Consider the following 24,325-nt stretch of genomic DNA (forward strand, 5'->3'; position numbering starts at 1 on the left):
CAGCGGCCACAGCCTGTAGAATTGTGGGCGGCGCCCAGAACAGGGCCCGGCCCCTCCCCCACCTGCCTACGGCTCTGGGCGGGGCAGGAGGCTCTGGGCTGGGCTCTGGGAGGGACTGTGGGTGCAGGCTCTGGGCTGGGGCGGAGGTGCAGGAGGAGGGGAGGAATAATACAGGCTCTGGGAGGGAGGTTGGGGCAATGCAGGGGAGGAGGCGGGGGTGCAGGCTCTAGGTGGCAGGTTGAGGTGGGAATGCAGCACTTACTGGGATACGCCCCTCTGGCATGGCTCCTGGGAGTGGGTGTGACAAGGTATCTCACATGCCTCTGCCCTCAGGCTCTGCCCCACAGCTCCCAATGGGCATAGGGGCATTGAGGCTAGGGTCGCCATGCAAAGACCACTGGGATGTGTCCGCCGCTAGGCAAGCGGTAGGAAGCTGTTCTAGCCCTGCTGTGCTGCCGGGGGTGGCAGACAAGGCCTCCAGGCCATTTTAAATTGTACAGGTGAGGTTGGGGGGAAAGACCCAGCCCCAAACTGCTGCAGCAGAGCTCCCAAGCCAGGAATGTTCCTGGTGCCCACTCAGCGTGGGTCCATATCACTTGACACCTCTGGCACTGGCCCTCTTGCTACTTTTCCCTTGAATAGACCTTTGCAGTATCCTGGGCACAATCTTCTCACACAAAGGAAGCTAACCCCTGTACTCAATGCCATCTGCTGCTATATTGCAGGATGCTGTAAGCCCATGGTCACCAACAGATCTATCGCGAGGCCTCAACCAGTTGATTGTGAGGTGTCCGGGCCCTCCCCCCATTTTCCTCCCACCCCCAAGAAGCCCCACTACCTACCTCCTGCAAAAATGGAGGTAGTGCCAGCTTCCCACGGGTGGACGGAAGTCCCGCAGCTTTGCGCCACTTCCGGGGGTTCCGGAAACACGCTGGCTGCTCTGCCAGGCGCGCTGCGGGAGGGGGTTGGCCCTGGAAGAGGAGCACCACGACTTCCCTGCACCAGCGCAGGAGGGGTGAGTCTGCCCTGGGGCAAGTGCGCACAGGGTTTCCCTGGTCTGGGGGGGGGAGGTGTTTCGGCCCTGGGGCAGGTGCATGCAGGGTTTCGGTCCTGGAGCAGGCGTGCGCAGGGTTTCCCCAGCTGCAGAAACCTGTTCCCACTGGCTCTCTGTCCCCTGCTGCAGAACCCTGTCTTCTGCCCTCCCAGCACCCTGTTCCCTTTCCCCTGCCCCCAGCCACAGAACTCTGTTCCCACTGGCACCTTGTCCCCTGCCAAAGCACTAGCATCCTTCCCCAGTACTATGTCCCCTGTTCCTACCAACACAGTTGGGGCCACATTAATGAAGCTTGGAGGGGGGGGGGGTTGCATCTCACTTGTGTGGCCCCAACTGACTTTTCTTGGGTCAGTGACCCCTGACTCAAAACAGGTTCCCTGCCCTTCTCAGAAATAAAGACAATGCAGAAACTTTTTGTTTGACATAGTATTTTATTTAAAAATGAAGCCTGGCCAACAAACCCCAAATTGGGGCCAAGCCCCCATCTGGCCACAGCATCATAACACTCCAGCACTCCCCTTTCCCCCAGACCCTACATATGAGCCTATCATACACTGGAACCCCCTGCCCTGAGCCCCTCACATACCCCAACCCAAATTCCTGAACCCTTACATCCAGAAGTCTGTGGCTTGCTTAGTACCCTAACCCTACATCTGACCCCAACACTGCCCGGCCTGGCACCCCCTCCCTGAGCCAGCATCCCCTTATCTACCTTCTCCTACATATAAATTTCCTCCCAGAGCTTGCACCTCTCACCCCTTCCCACACCCAAATCCCTCATTCCCACCCCAGAGCGTATACATCCTGTCTCAACCAAGCAAGGTTACAGCTAGACTGCGGGAGTTTTTCAGGATTCCGGAGATATCCCAGAAAAACACTTCTGCATCCAGGGATGCATTTGTTCTTCTGCTTCTTTTAGTGGAAGAGCAAACATGATCTTTCGGTCACCCCTATATTCCACTTTCCATGAGCAATAAGGGGGCTTCCAAAAGAAGGGGGTTTTCTGACATTTGGTCCAGTCTAGACAGGCCAAATGTTGGAAAAACCTCTTTCTACAGAAAAATTGGGGGAAAAAAGCAGCAGTATAAGGGTTGAGGATAGCAAGTGACGGAGAGGAGGAGAACAGAGAGGGCGAGGCTTCAAGGAAGGGGCGGGGCAGTAGTTCTTGGCTTGTTCTGTCATTTAAAAAGTGATCTTGGGTGTAAAAAGGTTGGAGACCACTGCCATAAGCCTACCCGCATCAATCCTCACAGACATTGCTGCTGCTCCTGATATATGCCTGGAAGTTGCCAGTAGAGTGCAGCATACAAGATAATGCAGAGATCTGAGACCTAGTATAAAACACCAACACTGGTCGGTTGACTAAAGCCACGACAAAGTTTTCTTTACGTGCATATTTTTATCACCCTAACAAACAAAGGTTCAGTTACGGTAGATAAGGGTTGAGAACAACCTGCAAACTGGCTCCCACCGATCAAGCATCTACCACCTGGTGCATATTATGAGGGAAGATTTTGACAGCCCAGCAAACTGCCTTGACTGCTGCCAGTACTGGAATATTATTATGCTTATTGACAAACAGGAGCTGGAAGGCCTTTGTAGCAGCCTTCACATAACTAAATAGATTGGGGAGGGCAAAAGAGAGAAGGTGACCTTGAGAAATAAGCATGATCCTTTCTTATTAAGCTCTCTTGAAAAATCTGAAGTCTCCGCCTTTAAAAAAAACGTTGTCTAGCTATACCTTAAAATTGTGTAGAAATACAGCTGTGGGACCAATGGCTTAAAATTGCTTGCTTAATGGTTTTTTGTTGATTGACACACTGATGTAATTGTAGCAGTTACTAACATAAAAATGGTAGATAAGTCTGAGGAATTTGGATTTGACCTGAACATCTATTGGAATCCCCAGCCACAGACATATAGCTGGCCACTTACACAGTGTGCATTGACTGCACAACACCCCTGCAGACTATGGGTAACTAATAATTAGGGATGCTCTATGCCTTTTGCATATCTGTATGTGCTTGAAATCTAATAAAATAGTAAGCTTGGGTAAAAGTATTGTGGGTTTCTGACAAGCTTTAATCAGATGGATGTGCTTTGATTTTTTTCTTCCTGACATTGCCTTCCAAAGACTATAATTAGCCCAAGCTTTGAGTTGAGAGAAACTCAGGTAATGCACATCAACCCTGAACTACATTGTGTTATATTAATAGATTGCACTGTAGTTGATTAAGTGAAGGTACATCACTGGCCCCTCTACTGGGGGCAGAGAGCTTCAAAATATGAAGGATCAATACAAACATAAGATTGGCTATACACATTCAAACCAATGGTCCATCAAGTCCAGTATCCTGTTTTTGGACAGTGGCCATTGCCACATGCCCCACAGGGAATGAAAACAACAGGAATCATCAGGTGATCCACCCCATTGCCTATCTACAGCTTCTGGAAAATAGGTCAGGGACACCATCCTTGCCCATCCTAGCTAATAGCCATTGATGGGCATACTCCATCTAGTTGTTTTTCAAACTTTGTTATAGTCTTGGCCTTTACAACATCCTTTGCAAAGAGTTTGACAGGGTGACTGTGTGTTGAGTTAAAAAAAACACTGTTTGTTTTAAAATCTTTGCCTATTAAATTCATTTGTTTAACCCCTAGTTCCTGTGTAATGAGGTGCAAATAATACTTCCTTATTTACTTTCCCCACATCGATCATGATTATATAGATCTCTATCATATTCTCCCTTTAATGTCTCTTTTCCAAACTCAAAAGTCCCAGCCTTATTAATCTCTCCTTGTATGGCAGGCATTCTAGACCCTAATAATTTTTGTTGCTTTTTCTGAATCTTTTCCACTTACGATATACCTTTGAGATGGGATGGCCACACCTGCATGCAGTATTCAAGATGTGGGTGTACCCTGGATTTATATAGGAGGAAATATATTTTCCATCTTATTATCTATAGCTTTCTTAATAATTCTGTTTACTTTTTTGATTGCTGCTGCACATTAAGTGGATGTTTCAGAGAACTAGCCATGATGACTCCAAGATTTCTTTCTTGAGTAGAAAGAGCTAATTTAGACCCCATCATTTTGTATGTATAGTTGAGATTATATTTTCAAATGTGCATTACTTTGCATTTATCAACATTGACTTTCATCTGCCATTTTGTTGCTCACTCACACAGTTTTGTGAGATCCCTTTGTAATTCTTCACAGTCTGCTTTGGACTTAACTATCATGGACTTGTACCATCTGAAAATTTTGCCACTATGTTATTTATGAAGATGTTAAATAGGACTAGTCCCAGTACAGGACCCTGAGGGACACCATTATATACCTCTCCATTCTGAAAACTGACCATTAACTCCTCCCCTTTGTTTCCTGTCTTTTAACCAGTTACCAATCCATGAGAGGGCCTTCCATCTTAACCCAGAGCAGCTTTCTTTGCTTGAGAGCCTTTGGTGAGAGGACCTTTCCAAAAGTTTTCTGAAAATCTAAGTTCACTATATCCAGTGGATCTTCCTTCTGCACATGCTTGTTGACCTCTGAAAGAAATCTAATCGATTGTTGAGGCATGAATCCCCTTTATAAAAAACATGTTGACTTTTCTCCAACAAATATATGTTCATGTACAGGCCTGACAATTTTATTCTTTACTATAGTTTCAAGCAGTTTGGCCAGTACTGAAGTCAAGCTTACTGGCATCTCCTGCAATGTCAGCTACGTGCATGCAAATGCTCCTACAGTGACTGGAGTGCAATGATTGGCCAATGGCATGTGCACAGGATATAGTGGAAAGCAGTAGGATGACATGATAAGACCACTTATGTAGCCCCATCTCTTTATGATCTCTTAATCTCTCATCCCTGCTCACTGCTGATTCAAAACATAATTTAGAAAAGCACCACAGATTTTAATAGTTTTCCTCTTGCATTTACAGATCCTCAGCATCTTTGAACATCAGGTCACACTAGTTTAGGTAACAAAATATGGATTTGGGATTTAATAAAGGCCTGACTTAGATGCCTCTGGCCCCAATTTTGCAAACATGCACATGTTTACATTTTACTTATCGTGAACAAAAGAAGTTGAACCAGGTACAAGATATGCATCCAGAATCCATGATCACTTTTGAAAATTTTAGTCTGTGGTATTATCATCTCTGATGAGGACTGAGTTCTTTGCCCAACATGACTATAAAAGCATCCATTGTTTCAGTTCATGCAAAAATCTATGGTCTGATTCATGAGCCTTATTTGGTAGGGATGATACCTTTTTCACATACACAAAATAAAACTGGGAGAGTTAAAGGAAGTTTGAGGGGAGTATCACACTAAAGTGCATAACTATTTCAAATTGATCAGTAGTGAAATTCCTATACTGTCACAGATAGGCTTTGAGCTGAGAACCCACTAATGAGAGAAAGGTATAGTAGTTCATACCTGTTAAGGCCTGTTTTGATGGGAGAAAATGAGTATATCTTTAAATACATTAGATGGAAAAGTCGTCTTCATGTGCTTTCTGATAATGGAAGAAAACACACTTTTACCAGGGCCGAGAGCTGTTTGTGTCCGTCACTGTGCAGATTTAATAAGACAGTGCTACATGGAGTCACTGTCAGATATTTTTCCTTGGAATCAGAAGGAAATGACAAAAGTTCAACTTTAAACTGAAATATATACTCAAAATAAATAGAATATGAGCTTTAAGAGAACACACACATGAATATATATTTTCTTTTTCTAGTTCAGATGACTTTTTCAGCAAAATATTCAATAGGCATCAATGATTATTAGATAGGCATAATGATGTTTCTATGCAACTACCAAAATGAATATAGCTAACTATATTAAGCATTGCTTCCCCACCCCGCCACGTACAGCCTTTGAAGTGAATAGTAGCATCTGCTACATATTTGCCACATCAGCACTGTTAGTCCGCTCTACATTCCAGTATTATCCTGGCTTCTCTAAATTCCCAACTACACTATGAAAGCCCCCCATTGCTGACTATGTTTGTCACCAGTAGGTCCCTGTGAACCTCTACTTATTAGCTACAGCTGAAAACAGTTTGACTTCTATTGTAGAAGAGACAAAACTATTTCCATAACCATTGCAGAAAGCCTGATGGAGGACTTGTGAAATATGGTCTATCAAATAATAATGCTGAAAATACAAGCAACCCAATTCTTTTTCACACTGGCTGATGTGGGCTATTAGAGATTGATGCTTAACAATTGTCAACAATGGATCGTTTTAATACTTCAAGATCCGTGACCCATATTTGCTCTTTCCCCTTACGGGAGTAGCTACAATAATCCCATGTTAAGGATTGTTATTCTATAATTATCTATTATGAAGTTTCTTGCCACATCCACTGAAGCATCCAGTACTGGTCACTGTCAGTGACAGCACTAGATGGATTGCTGGCAATTATGTTCCTGATACTAGTTACCATTTTCACAATATTATGCAATGGGATACTTACTGTCATTATGAACACCCTATTTTTTGCATGTTCTGCCTTAATAAAAGCAAGTCCACTTTCATGTAAAATTCTTATTTTTAATAGTTTGTTAGATTATCCTACATTCATTCTCTAACATTAGCAGAAGTTAAAGACTACAAAAATTGAGTATATTATGAAAATAGTAAGTAGGTGGGAGAGCTGAATCAATTTCAACCTGCCAGTTCACGTATGTGCCATCTTTTGTGTTTAGACATTTGATTATATGAAAAAATTAGCAGATTACATGCATCTAGTATACTGCTGTAGTCCTACTATCAGATGCTACAGTAATACAAATATAGTAATAATGTTAAACCATTACTTTCTGGAGAAGTCAGCCTTTCACAAGTAATGAAATTCACATGGAACAATCTGTGCCATGCTTTATTGCTGTTGTGAGGCTATATCCAATTACTCATTCATCTCAATTATTCAGAAAGCTATGTCCTGACATACAAACTGCTATCTTGGGGACATTTCAACGTAAGCTGTAGAAATAATTGGCATTTCTCATCAGTATTACATTTGTTATGCTCCAAATCTGTTATGTTCAAATACAGATATGGCACTACAGTTATTTGCAATTATTTTTCATAGGTAATTTTAAACTATTGAATTTTGTAAGGTACTGAAACCCTTAGTTTTAAGATCAGAAACCAAAATTCCGGTGTTTTTGTTATTTTGTGTCATCCCTATAAGGGTTCTCAAACTGTGAGGTCACAGGACAGATTTCAGGGAGTCACAAGTGCATGGCCAATGTTAGGCGGTAGCAAGCTGGAGTCCTATGCAACGGGAGGCCCAACAAAGCTAAGTGACATACTTCAGCCTTGCAGCAGGATTTAGGCTTCTGAAAGGGGTACAGTAGTTTATAAAAGTTGAGAACCACTGCTCTACGTAGATATCCCTCAGTTCCTGGAACAGTTCCAGGTACAGTTCCCACTGAAATATTTCTGTAGGTATTGTGGATTTGCTCAGAGACGATGGGATTTTTGGAAGGAGAGATCAGACTGCCATGAAACCCCTGACACTTCAGAATTTCATGGGCATGTATACCATAACTCATTTGGAGGCACAGAGCCTCAATGATATTGAAAGATGACGCAGTTGGTAGAGCACTCTCCACAAGAGCCTCTTTTTTAGGACTTACTCCCCTCATCCTCTTAGCCTGAAATAACCTAAATTTATTAATTCATAGCACAGTACAAGGCCCATTCCTGTTTTCCAGAAATCTATGCTATGTTAGAGCTCTGAAGATTCACTTCTTTCAAAACTGTAAATTTGACAACTCTGGGAAATTAAAACAGTAATGAAATTTAACACAATTGGAATTGTCTATGCACCAAAAATTGCATTGGTTTAACTAAATCAAGTTTGTTCTGTGTGTGCACGAGATGTTAGGTACTACGTCCCGGGGGCTAGTTAACATGCATTATTTAAAAGCATTTCTTAATTTATCTTCACATCAAGCTGCTGCTGCTATGTGAAACCCAACATACCATCTTCAAATCCTGCTATTTCCAACTGGTTCCTATACCATTACATGACAACAGCTCTTACTCTTCTAATTCTTAAAAAATAACAAAAGGTCTGGTAGCACTTTAAAGACTAACAAAACATGTAGATGGTATCATGCGCTTTCATGGGCACAGCCCACTTCTTCATCTTTGCCCATGAAAGCTTATGATACCATCTACATGTTTTGTTAGTCTTCAAAGTGCTACCAGACCTTTTGTTGGTTTTTAAGTTTATCCTGTACACACTAACTCGGCTATCCCCTGAAGCTTCTTCTAATTCTGACTTCTTCCTCCTAACCCTAACACAGTCATAGGATGTACTTATTTTTTCAGTGGTCTAGTAAATCTCCCCCACCTCAAAAAATGTGGATTATCATAATTTTGAGAAATAGTCAACACTTTGGAGAGACTGGAAATAATTCTTTTGAGCACGTTATTTGCAATGAATAAATTATTTTAGCTACTCAGCAGGTAGCCTCCCAGAGTTATTTGCAATTTCATATGCATCATGAAGAGTATATTAGCTTGTAATGGCATAATGAAATACCCTATGTATAAAATAATTATACCACATGGATTAATTAATATAAATATAAAAATCAAGATGTCTGTTTATTCCAGTTCTTCAGGATCACCTCAGCTGCATCCAGTGTGCTGTCTTGCTGCAAGTACAGAATGACACATTACTAGAGCTACAGAGCTCTACAAAATAAGAGTATCAGCCATTTTTATAGCACTACAAATTAGTATTTTTGATAGTTACAATTGTGTGATTTAACTATTCAAAAGATTAAATAAGTTGAAGGTTTTTGTAAATATTATAAAAATGTTGTAAATTTTTCCAAACAAGCCCTTTGCTTTCTTTATTGTCAATATTATTCAATAAATGTAGAAATCACTCCAATTACATTTATAGTAGTTATCTTGTTCACACTACATTTGATGTCATGGTGTGACGTAGTGGGGGTACTTGCTGGGCTGTGGTGACCCCTGCTGTCTGGAGCAAGACCCAGCAGGGAAAACCTCACTATGCAAAGGTAGTGCCAAACTTGTTGAACCAGTGGCCAGACACCCCCCATGGAGAGGAACAAAGGAAGGTGGAATGCTGCCCTGACTGGGGGGCAGGGCTGGAAGGGAATTTGGTTAGTTCGGGTGGAGAGAATGGAGGAGAGCCTAAGGAAAGAGGCTGGAGTTTAGGGGCCCAGTCTCCCCCATCTCAAGGGGGCCTGAGGCATCCTAGCCCAGCTCTGTGACCAGACTACATCTGTGCTGTGCTGTATCCTGGAGAGGCAATAAACTTCCTCTAGCCCACCGGCTGGTGCAGTCTGTTTGTGCCATTTCGGGGTGCAGGAGACGGGGGACCCCAACGCGCCGTCACACTGGTGTCAGAAGTGGGATGCACTGCACCCCGTGGATGGAGCTTCCAGCGGTGAGCGACAAGGCGCTGTAGAAGCAAGAGCCCTGGAGCCAGGCGTGCTGGAGACAAAGCGAAGCGGTTCCTGGGAATCGTGGGGCGCTGCAGCACTAGACTGGTGAGTCTGCACCGAGGGGCCCAGCGGGCAGATGGCCTACGCCCGACTCTTGAAGGCAGAGCTGGTGGGGCTGTGCAGAGAGAGGGGCTTGCCTGTGCAGAAAGCAACCAAGGCCCAGCTGATTGCTCAGCTAGAAGAGAACGACCAGCCACAGGGCCAGGATCTTGTCCCCAGGGGAAGCAGCCAGACCCCCCCTGAGAGTGTGTCAGGCTCAGAGAGGGGGAGGAGTGCTGGAACTCACCGGAGAGATGAGACAGCTTCCCCCAGGAGGCCTGCAAGCTGCAGCCCATCTAGGGCAGGGGCCAGCCAAGCAGAGCTGCGGCGGCTGGAGATCCAGCTGCGGATCAAGGAATTGGAAGTAGAGGACCGAGAGAGGGACCGCCAGGACCGAGAGAAGGAGCGCCAAGATTGAGAAAGGGACCGCCAAGATCGAGAGAGGCAGCGGCAGCATGAGCTGGCCATGGCAGAGCGGAGAACCGGCGGGGCACCGGCTGTGCCAAGTGCGGATGGGCCCCAGGGTCCCGGGACTGCAAGACGCTTGGAGAGGCCCGTGGTGGCCCAATTGAAGGACATGGGTGACATAGACGGGTTCCTCAGCTCCTTTGAGAGGGCCTGTGGACTGCAACGGGTTCCCCCAGCTGACTGGCTGCAGGAGCTCATCCCCGCACTGAACCAGGAGGCGGCCGGAGTGCTCAGTCAGCTGGAGGACCTACAGCCAGGGGATTACAACCGAGTCAAGGAGGCCCTGCTGCACAAGTTCGGGCTGACCCCCGAGATGTACAGGAAGAAGTTCCAGGGGGTACAGAAAGGGCCACGGGAGACCTATGTGGACCTGGCCTCCCGCCTGTCGCAATACTGCCGCAAGTGGGTGTCTGGAGTCGGAGCCTAGACCGCAGAGGAGCTGCTCAAGCTGGTCATGATGGAGCAGTTCTATGAAGCATGCCCACCCAAACTGAGGCTGTGGCTCAAGGACCGGAGACCAGAGAACCCCCAAGAGGCCGGGAGACTGGCGGATGAGTTCACGGAGAGCCGGTCCGGGTGTGAACGGGAGTCCCGGAGAGAAAGGGAATCGCGCAGAGACCGGATCTCGGCTGAGCGACGGAGGGAGTCAACTACGGGGCGAGACCAAGGAACAGGTCGTCTGCGCCCCAGAGAACCAGCCAGGGCCTGGACAGAGACAGCCCAAAGCCTAACTTGCCATCACTGTGGGCAAAAAGGCCACAAGGGGGCTCAGTGCACCAGGTCCCAGGACCGGGGACTTTCCAGGGTTAACTGGCTGGGGCGGGAGGAAGGGCAGGCTGCCCCAGAGGCAGGGGCTGGCAGGCAAACCTCAGCTCAGAGTGGAGGGAAGGATGCTCAGTGCACCTCCCCTGGGAGGTCTGATTCTCAGGAGGCGGATTTCTCCGTGTACCGGGTGGGGGCAGGACGGCCCCTGCGGAGCGAGTGCCTCATACCCCTGGAGGTGGATGGTAGGAAGGTGACGGGCTTCTGGGACACGGGGGCGGAGGTGACTCTGGCCCGATCCGACATAGTGGCCCCGGAGCGGATACTACCCCACACCCAGCTGACCCTGAAGGGCATAGACGGGTCCCCGTTTAAGGTGCCTGTAGCCAGGGTGCATCTGAAATGGGGGGCCAAGGAAGGCCTCAAGGAAGTGGGGGTGCACCCGCACTTGCCCACCGAGGTGCTGATGGGGAATGACCTAGAGGAGTGGCCCCATGAATCCCAGCGGGCTCTAGTCACCACCAGGAGCCAGAGCCAGCGGGGGGGCTGACAACCTGGGTCCAGGGAAGGACTCCGGGCATCGTCCTCAGGGTCCCATCCCAGTGGACACGGGGTCCAGCCAGGCTGGGACTCCGGACCTAGGCAAAGGTGGGGAACAGGTCCCGATCCCTGCCTCAGCAGCTGAATTCCAGGCTGAGGTGCAGGCAGACCCCTCCTTGCAGAGGCTGAGGGACCAGGCTGGCCTCCGTGCAGCTCGGCCCCCGGGGAGAGGTGGCCAGGAGAGATTCCTGCGGGGGCGTGGACTCCTGTTCCGTGAATGGCTTCCCCCCAGGAAGGCGAGGGCATGGGGGGTCCAGCGGCAGCTGGTCGTCCCCCGAAAGTATCGCCTCAAGCTGCTGTATTTGGCCCACGACGTCCCCGTTGGGGGCCACCGGGGGATCCGGAGCACCCGGCTGAGGCTGCTCCAGCACTTCTATTGGCCGGGAATCTTTACAGCCGTGCAGCGGTACTGCCGGTCCTGTGACTCCTGCCAGAGGGGTGGGAAGGCCCAAGACAGTAGGAAAGCGGTTTGGGGGTCTCTACCCCAGATAGAGGACCCTCTGGGCTTGCTGAGAGAGTTATGGGAGGGGAAGTCCTCCCTGGATGGAGCTTCGGGGGTGGAAGCCGCCCTGGCTGTCCAGAGAAGGCTCGCTGGGCTCATGGCCCCGGCCCGAGAGACCCTGGCCAGAGATCAAGGCCAGCGGAAGGGTGGGTGTGACCCCCGAGGACAGGCCTGCGCCAGTCGCCCTGGAGCGGGGCGGCGAGTGGACAGAGGGAAGCCAGCTCATGTGGGGCCTTGCCACGGCCGGCCTGAGTCAAGGGGAGCACCCATGGCCCCAGGGGGGGTTCCCACGCAGAGGACCCGAACTTCCCTAGGTCACGAGCGGAGTGACCCTGCTCAGTTCGCTCTCGGAGGGGGGAGAACTGTGACGTAGTGGGGGTACTTGCTGGGCTGTGGTGACCCCTGCTGTCTGGAGCAAGACCCAGCAGGGAAAACCTCACTATGCAAAGGTAGTGCCAAACTTGTTGAACCAGTGGCCAGACACCCCCCCATGGAGAGGAACAAAGGAAGGTGGAATGCTGCCCTGACTGGGGGGCAGGGCTGGAAAGGAATTTGGTTAGTTCGGGCCGAGAGAATGGAGGAGAGCCTAAGGAAAGAGGCTGGAGTTTAGGGGCCCAGTCTCCCCCATCTCAAGGGGGCCTGAGGCATCCTAGCCCAGCTCTGTGACCAGACTACATCTGTGCTGTGCTGTATCCTGGAGAGGCAATAAACTTCCTCTAGCCCACCGGCTGGTGCAGTCTGTTTGTGCCATTTCGGGGTGCAGGAGACGGGGGACCCCAACGCGCCGTCACACATGGTAGCATAGTTTACCTGACCTGTGTGTAAAGGTGTGGGGGGGAATTCAATACCCATATAATGAAGCTGCCGCAATCATGGGTATTCCATATTCTGGACAGTCTTGTGACTTGGCTGTAGCCATGTGAGTCGTGCAAATAGTCTATAGCGTGATTTGGCTACAAATTGTATAGACATTCTCTTTCAATACTGAACTGGGAAGCCTCACTAGCAATAAACATATTTAATTATCGAGTGATCTGAAAGATTCTTGTCAATGCAGGCTAAGGAGAGAATTAGCTAAGAATCATCTTATTCCCTGCCCACTTTACCCACCCCAGCAAGTGCCACCTCCTTTGAGGGCTGAAAGCTCCTTAACCCAGAAGCACTCAAGGCAGCTTTGTGTTTCTGCAACCCAACAATTTCTGTCACTCCTTCAAATCAGCATAGGCCTGTATTTTGTACAGGCAGTCCCCGACTTACGCGGATCCGACTTATGTCGGATCCGCACTTACAAACGGGGCTTTTCTCGCCCCGGAGCTCACGGGCGGCGAGTCGCCACCCGTGTCCTCCAGGGCGAGAAAAGCTTCTCCCGGTCTTCCTGGTCTGCTGGGGGGGGGGGTCCAGCAAAGCCGCTGGACCCCCCCAGCAAACCAGGGACACCCGAGCAAAGCCGCCGCCTGGGCGGCTTTGCTCGTTTGCCCAAGAGCAAAGCCGCCCAGGCAGCAGCTTTGCTCCCGAGCAAACGAGCAAAGCCGCCCAGGCGGCGGCTTTGCTCGGGTGTCCCTAGTCTGCTGGGGGGGTCCAGCGGCTTTGCTGGAACCCTCCCCCCAGAAGACCAGGGGGACAGGAGCAAAGCCGTGGAGGACTTGGGCGGTCCCGCCACCCCCGTCTCCCTGGTCTGATGGGGGTGGGAGGTGCAGCTATTGCCCCCACCCCCCCAGCAGACCAGGCTTTTCTTGCCTACCCCTGGGGTAGAGCAGCTGGGGGCTGCCGGGTTGGTCCCGCAGCGCCGCTCCGGACCAACCCGGCAGCACCCCAGCTGCTCTGCCCCAGGCGTCCTGATTTAGCCGCTACTGGTCAGTTTCAGCAGCAGCTGAATCAGGACGCCTGGGGCAGAGCAGCTGGGGTGGTGCTGGGTTGCTCCAGTAGCGCCGAGGAGCTGCGCTACTGGAGCAACCCAGCAGCACCCCAGCTGCTCTGCCCCAGGCGTCCCCAAGTCAGCCGCTGCTGAAACTGACCAGCGGCTGACTACAGGAAGCCCGAGGCAGAGTTGCTCTGCCCCAGGCTTCCTGGAATCAGCCGCTGATCAGTTTCAGCAGCAGCTGACTTGGGGACGCCTGGGTTTCTTAAGTTGAATCTGTATGTAAGTCAGAACTGGCATCCAGATTCAGCCGTGGTTGAAACTGATCAGTTTCAGCAGCGGCTGACGCCAGTTCCGACTTACATACAAATTCAACTTAAGAACAAACCTACAGTCCCTATCTTGTACGTAACCCGGGGACTGCCTGTATTAATTTTTTTCTCCATTTGCTTTTTGTTGGATTCTTAATAAAACTGTTATCTTTCAATCACGCCATTAAAAAGGTCAATATAAAAACAACCAAATAACTAACTGCTTAACAGCAACACATATAACAAAAAAGGAAGTTACTTGCCTTGTGCAATAACGACAGTTCTTCGTGATGTGTGTCCCTGTGGGTGCTCCACTGTTGGCATCAGGCTCATCCTGGCAGCACAGGTCAGAGTTTTTCTAGCAGCATCTAGTCAGGCTGCGCATGCGCAGCAGTGTTAATGTGGGCTTCTTTATCTGTTAATGTTCGCTCTTTTGTAATCAGTAATTCAGCAGAGATGTTTAAGTTATTTGTGGGTTTGCCATGTTGTTTTGAACAAAACAACAAGTGAGCCTCCATTTTGGATAGCCTTCTTCCTTGCTTAGGAAAAAGATAGGAAAACAGGGAAAGAGTGGGAAAATGTTGCTATGCAATGGGAGTGCATAAGTAGAGAGCGCTCGGGGTGCTCTGGGCTCTCTTCCTCTAGCCTGCTCACTGACAAGATGCAGTGAGTGCTGCTTCCCTGAGTGACAGGACTCCTCAAAAGACTGGTCACTGGCTTGGAGTTACAGTTGGTATTAAGGTGGCGTAACATCTGAAGGTGTATTTGATCACTGTAGAGCACACTTGCAAGCATGGATCACCTTGACTAAACAGAGCTAACACACACACACACGAGATGACGCAAAGGGGCTAGGGTGGGTTCTGAGTTAGGATCTAGCCTAAGTTCCTATTTCTGCTTAGTTGTTCCTGATCCCTGTCATGTGGATAGAAAACTTGAAGTTGTCTTTCCCTGCAGCAGAGTAAAACAGAAGGCCTAACGTTCACTTTCCCTCCCCTGTTGTTCATGTTTGCATGTGTGTGTTATTCCATTCATCCCTTGTCCTTTTTATCTTCCCTATCCTATAGATAATAAAGTATAGTTTCTTTATAACTTTGTGTGTGAACTCCTCATTTGGCACCCTGACAGACAGGTGAAAGGGTAAGAACCAAATATGAGGTTAGATGGAATTCTTTGGAGTTCCTTTCTCTTACAGCAGGGGACACACATCGTTCGCATCTTTGCAGTTCGCGCACGCAGCCTGACTCCCCTTAGTTTCTTTGTGTACATCCTGTTACTTTAAGTGGATCCGAAGAAGAGGGGAGGAAGGATGGAACACGGAGAACCCTGGGGACACACATCTCAAAGAACCATTATTACTGCACAAAATGAGTAACTTCCTTTTCTTCTTTCAGTGATGTCCCCATGGGTGATCCACTGTTGGTGACTATATAGCAGTACCGAAAAGTTGGTAGGTGGGCTTCAGATTAGCTTTTACGTGCAGATGAAAGGACTAAGTTAGCAACAGCTGAACTTGTCTCCATTCATGTGGAGATTGCGTAATGCCTCATGAAAGTGTGACTGGATAATCAAGTAGCTGTGCAGTGGAGATCCTTGAAAGGGACTCCCTTCAGGAAGTCTGTTGATATCCAGGGTATGTAGAATAGCCTCCTCTCGAGAAGCATGAGGCTTTGGGTAGAAAACAGGGAAGACGATAGGCTCATTAATTTGAAAGTCTGAGCAGACGTTAGGCAAAAAGAAGGGGTGAGGTTGAAGGACAACCTTGTATTTATGAAATACAGTGTAGGGCGGTGATGCTGTGAGAGCAGCAATCTCATTAACTTGCCTTGTTGATGTGATTGCTATTAAAAACACTGTCTCTGCAGTTAATAGAGAAAGCAAGCACCTGGCCATGGGCTCAAACAGTGGTCTAGATAGTACGTTGAGTATTAGCTTCAAATCCCACATGAGGGCTTGTGGTGTACACGTAGGATTAAGATTATGCAGCTCTTTAAGGAACCTCTTAGAAATAGGATGAACAAATACCAAGCACTCATCAGTCAGAGAGTGAAACACTGCCAGCACAGCTAGGTATACTCTGAGGAAAGAGACTGACAGACCTTGTTGTTTCAGATGCATGATGTAGTTGAGAAGTGTATGAAGAGGTGCGGTAGCTGGTTGAATACCCTTACTCGCACACTAGGCTATAAAATGCTTCCACTTATAGAGGTAAGTATTACAAGTGGTCTGTCATCTACTCTTGAGTAAGACTCTCTTTACTTGTTGTGAGCATATTTTCTCAGCCTCTAAGAACCAGAGAGAAACCATGCCATCAGATGTAGTATTTCCACTTGAGGGTGGAGAAGGGTGCCCTCATTCTGAAATAGGAGATCTGGGTGGTTTGGAAATGGGTAGGGAGGTCAGAGAGATATCTGATAAAGATAGGGAAACCATAGCCAATGCTGGGGCTATGAGGATGACTCAGGCATCATCTGACTCGATCTTTCGGAGGACCTGGAGATGAGTGGAATGGGAGGAAAGGCGTAGTAGAGGCAAGCATTCCACGTGATAAGGAAGGTGTCACCCAGCAATCTGGGTCCTATGCCCACCCTGGAAAATATTCGGGGCACTTTGTGTTCTGGTGTGTCGCAAAAAGATCTACAGACAGGCAACCCCAAAGGTAAAATAGGTTATGGAGGACGTGCCTATGAATTTCCCACTCATGGTTTATTGGAAAATGATGGTTGTGTGTGTCTGCAGTAGTATTCTTGACCCCAGGGAGGTATGATGTGATAATGCTGATACTGTTCTGGATATACCAGTTCCACAGGTGTACAGCCTCCACAAAGAGGGATCAAGAATAAGCGCAACCCTGATAACTGATGTAAAACATTGTGGTTACGTTGCTGGTGAGGATGAATACCGTAGAGTCCCAAATGTCTTGAAGAAAGTATCTGCAAGTGTTGCGCACAGTGCTGAGCCTCAGTGGGTTGATATGGAGCCAGGACTCATGGGTGCACCATCTTCCCTGAGCAAAATGATGTTGCAGGTGAATACTCCACCCAAAGAGAGAAACATCTGTGGTAATGTGGTTGGATGGCTGCATTTGATGGAATGGGACACCCACGAAAAGGTTCTCTGGATTGGTCCACCATCGCAACACGGTAAGGACCCTTGGGGAATCGAAACCTATTTGCGCACCTGGTGTTTGGACAAGGTGTACACAGAGGCAAGCCAGTGCTGAAGGCACTGAAAGTGCAGGTGTGCATGTCGGACAACATATGTCGTAGTGGCCATGTGGCCCATGAGGTGAAGACAGATTAGTATTGACATGGTGGGACATGATGTCATGAATGAAACCAAGCTTCTTATAGCATTGAAGTGCTGATTTGGGAGGTATGCTTGTGCTGTTGTAGAATCCAGATGAGTTCCTATGGACTTCTGCTCATTTATGATGAGGCCAAGACATTCAAAGAGCCTATTGGTAAAAAGAAGCATGTCTTTTGTGGCTTGTCGGGAAGGACCTCGTATGAGGTAATTGTCCAGGTAAGGAAAAATCATAATGCCCTTGCAACATATGTATGCTGCAACTACTGCCAGGGTCTTCAAGAAGACTCTGGGGGCAGAAGAAAGTCTGAAAGGAAAAACTCTATATTGGAAATGTTCTGAAGCAACCGTAAAATGGAGAAAGCATCTGTGTGATGAGTGTTTGGTCACATGAAAATAAGCATCCCGAAAGTCGAGAGCTGCAAACCAGTCTCATCCAATGCTGGAATGATTGCCAAGAGTGTGATCATTTTGAATAATTGTTTGTGGAGATATTTATTTAATTGGTGGAGATCGAAGATGGGTCTCCAACCACCCATTCTTTTCTCTGTAAGGAAGTAGAATGAATAAAATCCCCTAGCCCAATATTGATCGGGTACCCTCTCTAAAGCTCCTATGCGTAGGAGGTGCTCCACTTCTTGACGAAGAAGCGTTTTGTGAGAGGAGTCCCTGAAGAGGGGTGGGGAAGGGTGGGAAGTTTGGCGGAACAGAGGTAAGGGGAATGGAGTATCCGCATTTGATGATCTCTAGGACCCAACTGTCTGTGGTAATTGCTGCCCACTGGTGGAAAAAGGACGCAAACAATGGCGAAATATTGATTGTTCGCAAGGTACTGGTGGAGTGCAGGTCATGTAGGCCCTCAACCAAAACCTCAAACCTGGTGCTTGGAGGACTGCTGAGTCGACATGAGGGTTTTAGGAGCCCACTGGCATTGGTTCCTTGCCCTATTGCGATTTTGGTCAAAGGTCTTTGCTGTTGCCTGGCATAAGAAAAATCTCTCTGTCTCTAGTAGGGAGCGTAATAACTCCTACAGTATGGAGGTGTATAAAGTAGTGCACATGTCTTTGTTGGAATGAAGGATCTCGTCCATCTTTGCAACAAAGAGTTTGTCCTTATCGAATGGGAGGTCCTTAACGTTGATTTGAAGATATTTCAAAATACCAGCTGCTTGTAAGTATGATAACCATCTCATCACTATGGATGTCACCATTGCTTTTGTGACTGTATCAGCAGAGTCAGGTGCCAACTGCAATGCTGTGCGAGATGGGGTGTAGCTTTCCTGTACTATAGATTTTAGGATAGGTCTTTTCTCGTCCAGGAAATGTTGCATTAGTTCTGTCAATGTGGCATAGTTATCAAAGTCACAGCCAGTAGTGCCATGTAATTGACTATTAAGAGCTGCAGCATCAAGGATGAATACATTTTCCTACCAAATAAGTCCAACTGCTTATGGTCCTTACCATGGGTGATGGACTTGTACTGCAGGGTCTTGGACCTGTGTTGTGTAGCATCCACTAATAGCGAGTTTGGTTGTTGGTGAAGAAATAAAAAGTCCATGCCCTTCAAGGGGATGAAATATTTTCTGTCAGCTCTCTTGCTGGTCAGGGAGAGAGGGGGAGAGGAGGCTGAGGCTGGTGTTTTCCAAACCTCATCTACTGCTTCCATGATCGCTTCATATATTGGATCGCATGCACAGCCCAACTAGATACTTCTAGAAAATCTCCGATCTATCTGCAGTGCCAGGATGAGTCTGACACCAACAGTGGAGCACCCACAGGGACATCACTCGAAGAACAACTCCTCTTTTAGGGCACATCTACGCAGCAGAGCTAAGGCTGAAATAAGCTATGCAACTTGAGCTATGTCAACTGTGTACCTTAAGTCGAAATAGCTTATTTTGGCTTTTGGTGCAGTCTACACAGCAGGAAGTCCAAGAAAGAGCACTCTTCCTCCGACTTCCCTTACTCCTCGTACAATGAGGGTTACAGGAGCTGGGGTAAGAAGTAAGAAGTCCTCCAGCTCGATGTTATGTCAGAATAACTGCTTGTAGTGCAGACATGGACTTCGTTATTTTGGAATAACGTTAGTTATTCCAAAATAATGCTGCTGTGTAGACACAGCCTTAGATTAAACCAGTGGTTCTCAAAATGTGCTGCAAGGACCACTCGTGGTCTGTGACCATCTTGCAGGTGGGCTGTAGGCTCAGGACTCACCCTCCCCCACCCCCGCAGTTGGGAGCAGCCCCCCCCCCCCACCTACAATGTTAGAGCACTAGCACTGGCTCCTAGCTGCAGGGGGAGGGAGCCCTCAGCCTTGTGGGCCAGATCCAGCTTGCAGAGGGAGGAAGCAACTCTGCACACCACTAATCCCTCATCCCAGCTGGGGGAACAGCAGTGCAGGAAACAGCTCACGTGGAGACTCTCCCCGCTCACCTGGAATCCCAGCCAATGGAATCCCAGCAGGGGGCAGTGCTTGGGGAAGCAGAGCCAGGGAAGAGCCCCTTATCACCCTCCTGCCCAGACTCCGCACCCCATTGCCTTCACTCACACACCCTCCCACAACACCCTTCATCCTCCTCCTGCATCCTCCTTTCCAACCAGCCTGCCCCCCCAACCCAGCCTCCTCCTGCACCCTCCCTCCCACCCAGACCTTGCACCCTCACTCTCTCCTCCACCTATTTTATTATCATGACTGGTTGCTCGGTGGTTGTGCAAAGATTTATATTGACTGGGATGGGCCACGGGCCAAAAAGTTTAAGAACCACTGGATTAAACTAACAGAAATATTTTAGTAATAAGCAACATGGCTGTCAGAACAGTTTTCTAGAGCAGGACACATACTTACTTTGATGAAGCAAAAACGTATATATTTTTCAAACTGCTTTTTGGTCTCTGGGCCACAGAATGCTGTAAGAGGAATTGCTGACAGTTTCTGAAATGATGAAAAGTAAAGATTTGCCTCTTACACAGAGATAAAGTCAATTTTAGGTTTGATAAATTGTACAGCCAAGATTTTGGAGCCTTCTCTTCTTTCTCTATAATTGAACTGGCTCAATTTTCAGAATTCACATGTCATATATAAGGAGCTAATCCTGCACCAGTGAAATCAATGGGTTTATCTAGACTAGGAAGCTTAAGTTAACGTTTAGCATATGCTAGGTAAGTCTGACCTAAACTCAATCACTAGTAGAATCGTTCCTACTGCTAACATATAAGTTTGGAAATAAAAAGCAGTTATTAGAACTTGTCTTTATTGTTTTGTGCTAAGACTAAAAGCTACATTTTCAATAGGATTTTAGCCTCTGAATTCCTACAGTTAAGATTATATACATCGCTAAACCTCTAGGCAATGCTTTAAAATGTAAACATCTTGAGCTGTATCCTTTCATAGGCACAGCTGTATTTTTGTTTTAGGTATAAAAATATTCCTGATTTTTAATATATATCTGATGACTGGCTAAAAGAGACATCTTACCTTAGATTTTATCATCCATTTCACAAATTTATAATCATAATGTTGATTCGCCTCCATATCAGAGAGATCCACATCTAAAATAAAAATGAATATAAAATGGAGTATAATACTATAGGACCTCCCAGAAGTGATGTTAAAAATCATGTATTAAGGTAACTGAGTAACCACTGAAAATCTCAGAGGTTACATGAGTCTCCCTGGGAGCAGGGCTACTAGTCCCTGTGGCCTGGCTCCCCGATAGGTGGCTTCGCTAAGTGTAACCAACATTGTTAACTAATAAACATCTGCTTATCAGTTAAATGGTTAGTTGTTTAACTCAAACATCCCAACATTGTGGTGGGAGGACACTTAACTCACAATACTCTATTACAGTTCATACAAGTGTCATTACAAAAACACTAGGAAGATCTGAACCAAATCTTGTGCTCCATTCAGTCTCTAATCCTGGTTTGGCATAATCTTGTATGATTATGCAAAACACTTCACTTCTCAATGCTCATTTCCGCATTTGTAGAATTGAGATTTTTACCTACTACTGTGAGGCCTAATTCATTAATGCAAGTGCAAACTGGTATTACAGGCAGTCAATTCTTCAACACAAAGAGGTCAGTTACCTATGGCAATGGCAGAACCCCTCCCATCAGTGTAGGTAGTGTCTACATTGAAGCACTACAGCTGCAATTGCACATCTGTAGCATTTTAAATGTACACATACCCTGGAATGCATTCCTCTAGGAAAGGTCTTCCTCTGATATTGTGGTATCCTGAACTTTTGGAAGGATTTGTAAACTTTGGTGAAATCAGAAAGTTCTTTTAAATGTAGATTAAACTGAAGTGCTTTATAGTGCCTCCAGTGTTTTGAGTGACTTTTGATTAAAGAAAAAAAATTAAAAGGAAAGTCTGTGTGTGTGGGCCCAAGATTTTAAGACACGATCAGTAGTTCTCAACCTTTTGTAAATCATATATCTTCCTAAAATAGAAATCTAGTTTCCCACCCCTAATTTCACCTCTTCTTTGCAACTGCCATCAGACTTACTTATTATGAAAACATAATACAAAGGCAGTAATTAGAAATCACACCACTCAAAAATGGATGAATGGTCTTTACCAAAACTTACAAAAATAATCACCACTGAGCCAAGTTCTTACGCAGAAAATTTTAGCTCAAATGGAGTTTGTTTGAAAATGTTACGAGAAACTGAAAAAGGGGAGGAAGTTAACATGGAAATTACAGTTTAATCTTAAATATAATGTATGATCCCACTCCTTCACTCACTAAGTGCAGAATAAACCTTCACTCACTAAGTGCAGAAACATCAACAATCATAAATAAAATAAGCCTTCACTCACTAAGTGCAGAAACATCAACAATCATGAAGTATCCTCCATCTGGAATGACCGGTTTTAATCCAACTCCTTGGAGTAGTTGAGCCATCCGATTACGTTTGCTTTCCAACTCTCGAGACAGTGAGTAAAAGTAGCAGTCTGGATCATCCATGCGTTTAAAGTCAATACAAAGAGCTTGTGCCAAAGCCTCCTGCAAGCATAATCAGCATGTAAAGATTTCCTGCGAGTGGATCCTTGCACCTACAAAGAGTTCCTGGGAGACGTCACTGAGACTTTGCATGGTGTATGGGCCTTCTCACACAGACCCCTTTGCAGGACTGGTGCCTTACTGAGTCCACAAATACCCAAACCACTGCATCACAAAAGGTAATCCGTGCATTTATTTTGACGAGTTACTATTATTTCTGATTTCCAATGTTGTAACACCCAAAATTCTCAATCAGGATCAGGCCTCCATCCTGCATCCGTGCCACAAGAAGTTTACTATCTAATCTGAAGAATAGTTGAGTTTTAATTACTGATGCTAACACATGACAGAACACCAGTAAATAACTGCAGACCATTTGGTAAAAATAATTCTCAGAAATATGAGAGATGCTGCAGCATCTTTGCAACTGCATTTTTGCTAACAAAGGAGTGAGACTGACATGCTTTGTGCAACAATGGTCACTGCTGGAGATTAATACGATAAGAATTTGCAAGGTTCTGGTGTATTTTTTAAATTGCCTCATTAGCAACTCTCAGATTTGCTCTCTCTACCAGCATGCTTATCCCCAAGAAACTGCTGTAAAATACTTACACATCTCAAAATTCATTCTAATTTGTATTAATTGTATTGTAGTAGTGCCTAAAGGCGCCAACTCCTTTATCCAAGACACCATACAAATGTATTCTTTTTCCTTTCCCATCTGTATCTACCTGTAGCGGAGTTGGACATGTATACAGCGTATTCTGCTGAACAACTTGCAAATGTTTTATCAGATGCTGTGGACCAATGGACCATCCAAGCTAAGGAAGAGGGAAAAACATATCTTAAACATATTGCAATTAAGTATCATCATAAACAATTAAAAGTTGAAAGAACTGGAGGTATTCACAATGGAAAGAAGCACTAGTACATTTCTGTTGACCTTAAAAGTGCATAAGTCTTGCTAAATGGCAGGTTTAGACATGCTGGACATAGGACTTATTTACACTAATTACCATTTCCATGAAATCTGCCTGTCAAAGGATGCTGTTGTGTAGCACAGAACTAATGCAACACATCCTATTAGAAAACAACTGAATGATCACACCATAGGTGGGCAACAATTGTTGATGGGGGGGCACTTTAAGAATTTGGTAAGTGGTCAAGGCCTGCACTCTTCCATGATATTAATGAAGGAGGTGCGGGGCATAGGATGGAAGCTGGGTGAAGAAAGGAGCTTGGGGTAAGGGACCGGGATCCTGAAGGATGTGGGATCTGGGAGAGAGATCGGGTGAAGGACGGGGTTGTGACCTGACGCAGAAGACTGGGTGCAGGAGGAGGTGCAGGTCTAGAGGTGTAGGAGAGTGCTGGGTCTGGGAGGAGGCTGTGACTTGGAAGAGAGGAGGAGGGGGTACCAGGTCTGGGGAGCAGAAGCAGGGTTCAGAGGGTTTGGGTTATGTGGGGCACGGGGGGGGGGGACTGAAGGTTGAGGAAAGAGAGGGACTGGGGTGCCAGAGGCAGGCTCTGGCCAGGAGGCGCTTACCTGGGCAGCTCTCAGCCAGCAGTCCTGACCAACAGGTTATTCAGCTAGGCTCCCTGCTTGCCCCACCCCTGCAGGCCGCTCAGAGCAACCAGTTGGGCCATGTGTTGCTCTGAACACCAAGAGCTGGGGGGAGGAGGAAGGTGTACTTCGCACTTTCTGTTCTGCGAGATTGTGCTGGGGGTGAGAGCAGCGTGAAAAGCCTCTTCTATTCTCCATCCTCTCCCCCACTACGGGGGTTCACAGAGCTCACTGATGTACTTGGCCAATGCAGCCAGCTTCTCTGAGCAGCAGGTGGGGGCAGAGCAGGAAGAGAGCCTGGCTGAGGTTCACGTTACGCCCGCTGGCCAGATCCAGCAGCT

General features: G+C 47.0%; 1 protein-coding gene and 1 long non-coding RNA gene across 7 annotated transcripts in view; one reads left to right on the forward strand and one right to left on the reverse strand.

Annotated features, from left to right (window-relative positions):
- The first annotated feature begins 219 nt into the window (after positions 1–219).
- LOC142830577 (uncharacterized) lies at positions 220–17,990 on the forward strand. Its single transcript, XR_012905950.2, has 3 exons — positions 220–1,015; positions 16,222–16,317; positions 16,911–17,990. It is a non-coding gene; the product is annotated as an uncharacterized LOC142830577 (long non-coding RNA).
- Positions 6,611–24,325, reverse strand: part of KYAT3 (kynurenine aminotransferase 3) — a 53,813-nt gene continuing 36,098 nt past the window's right edge. For 3 of the 6 annotated variants that reach the window (XM_089780501.1, XM_089780502.1, XM_089780500.1), the window contains exons 9-13: positions 23,155–23,244; positions 22,240–22,426; positions 20,890–20,963; positions 20,260–20,346; positions 18,105–18,975 (exon numbers count right to left, since the gene is read on the reverse strand). In XM_089780501.1, coding sequence (XP_089636627.1) covers positions 18,754–18,975; positions 20,260–20,346; positions 20,890–20,963; positions 22,240–22,426; positions 23,155–23,244 — 660 coding nt within the window. In that variant the 3' untranslated portion in view covers positions 18,105–18,753. Of the gene's footprint in view, positions 8,745–14,253; positions 14,649–18,104; positions 18,976–20,259; positions 20,347–20,889; positions 20,964–22,239; positions 22,427–23,154; positions 23,245–24,325 lie in introns of those variants that run through there. The other 3 variants (XM_075936439.2, XM_075936438.2, XM_089780499.1) reach the window with 3 other exon arrangements.

Source organism: Pelodiscus sinensis, chromosome 9 (assembly GCF_052426305.1).
Source record: "Pelodiscus sinensis isolate ZL-2025 chromosome 9, ASM5242630v1, whole genome shotgun sequence".
Lineage (NCBI taxonomy): Eukaryota > Metazoa > Chordata > Testudines > Trionychidae > Pelodiscus > Pelodiscus sinensis.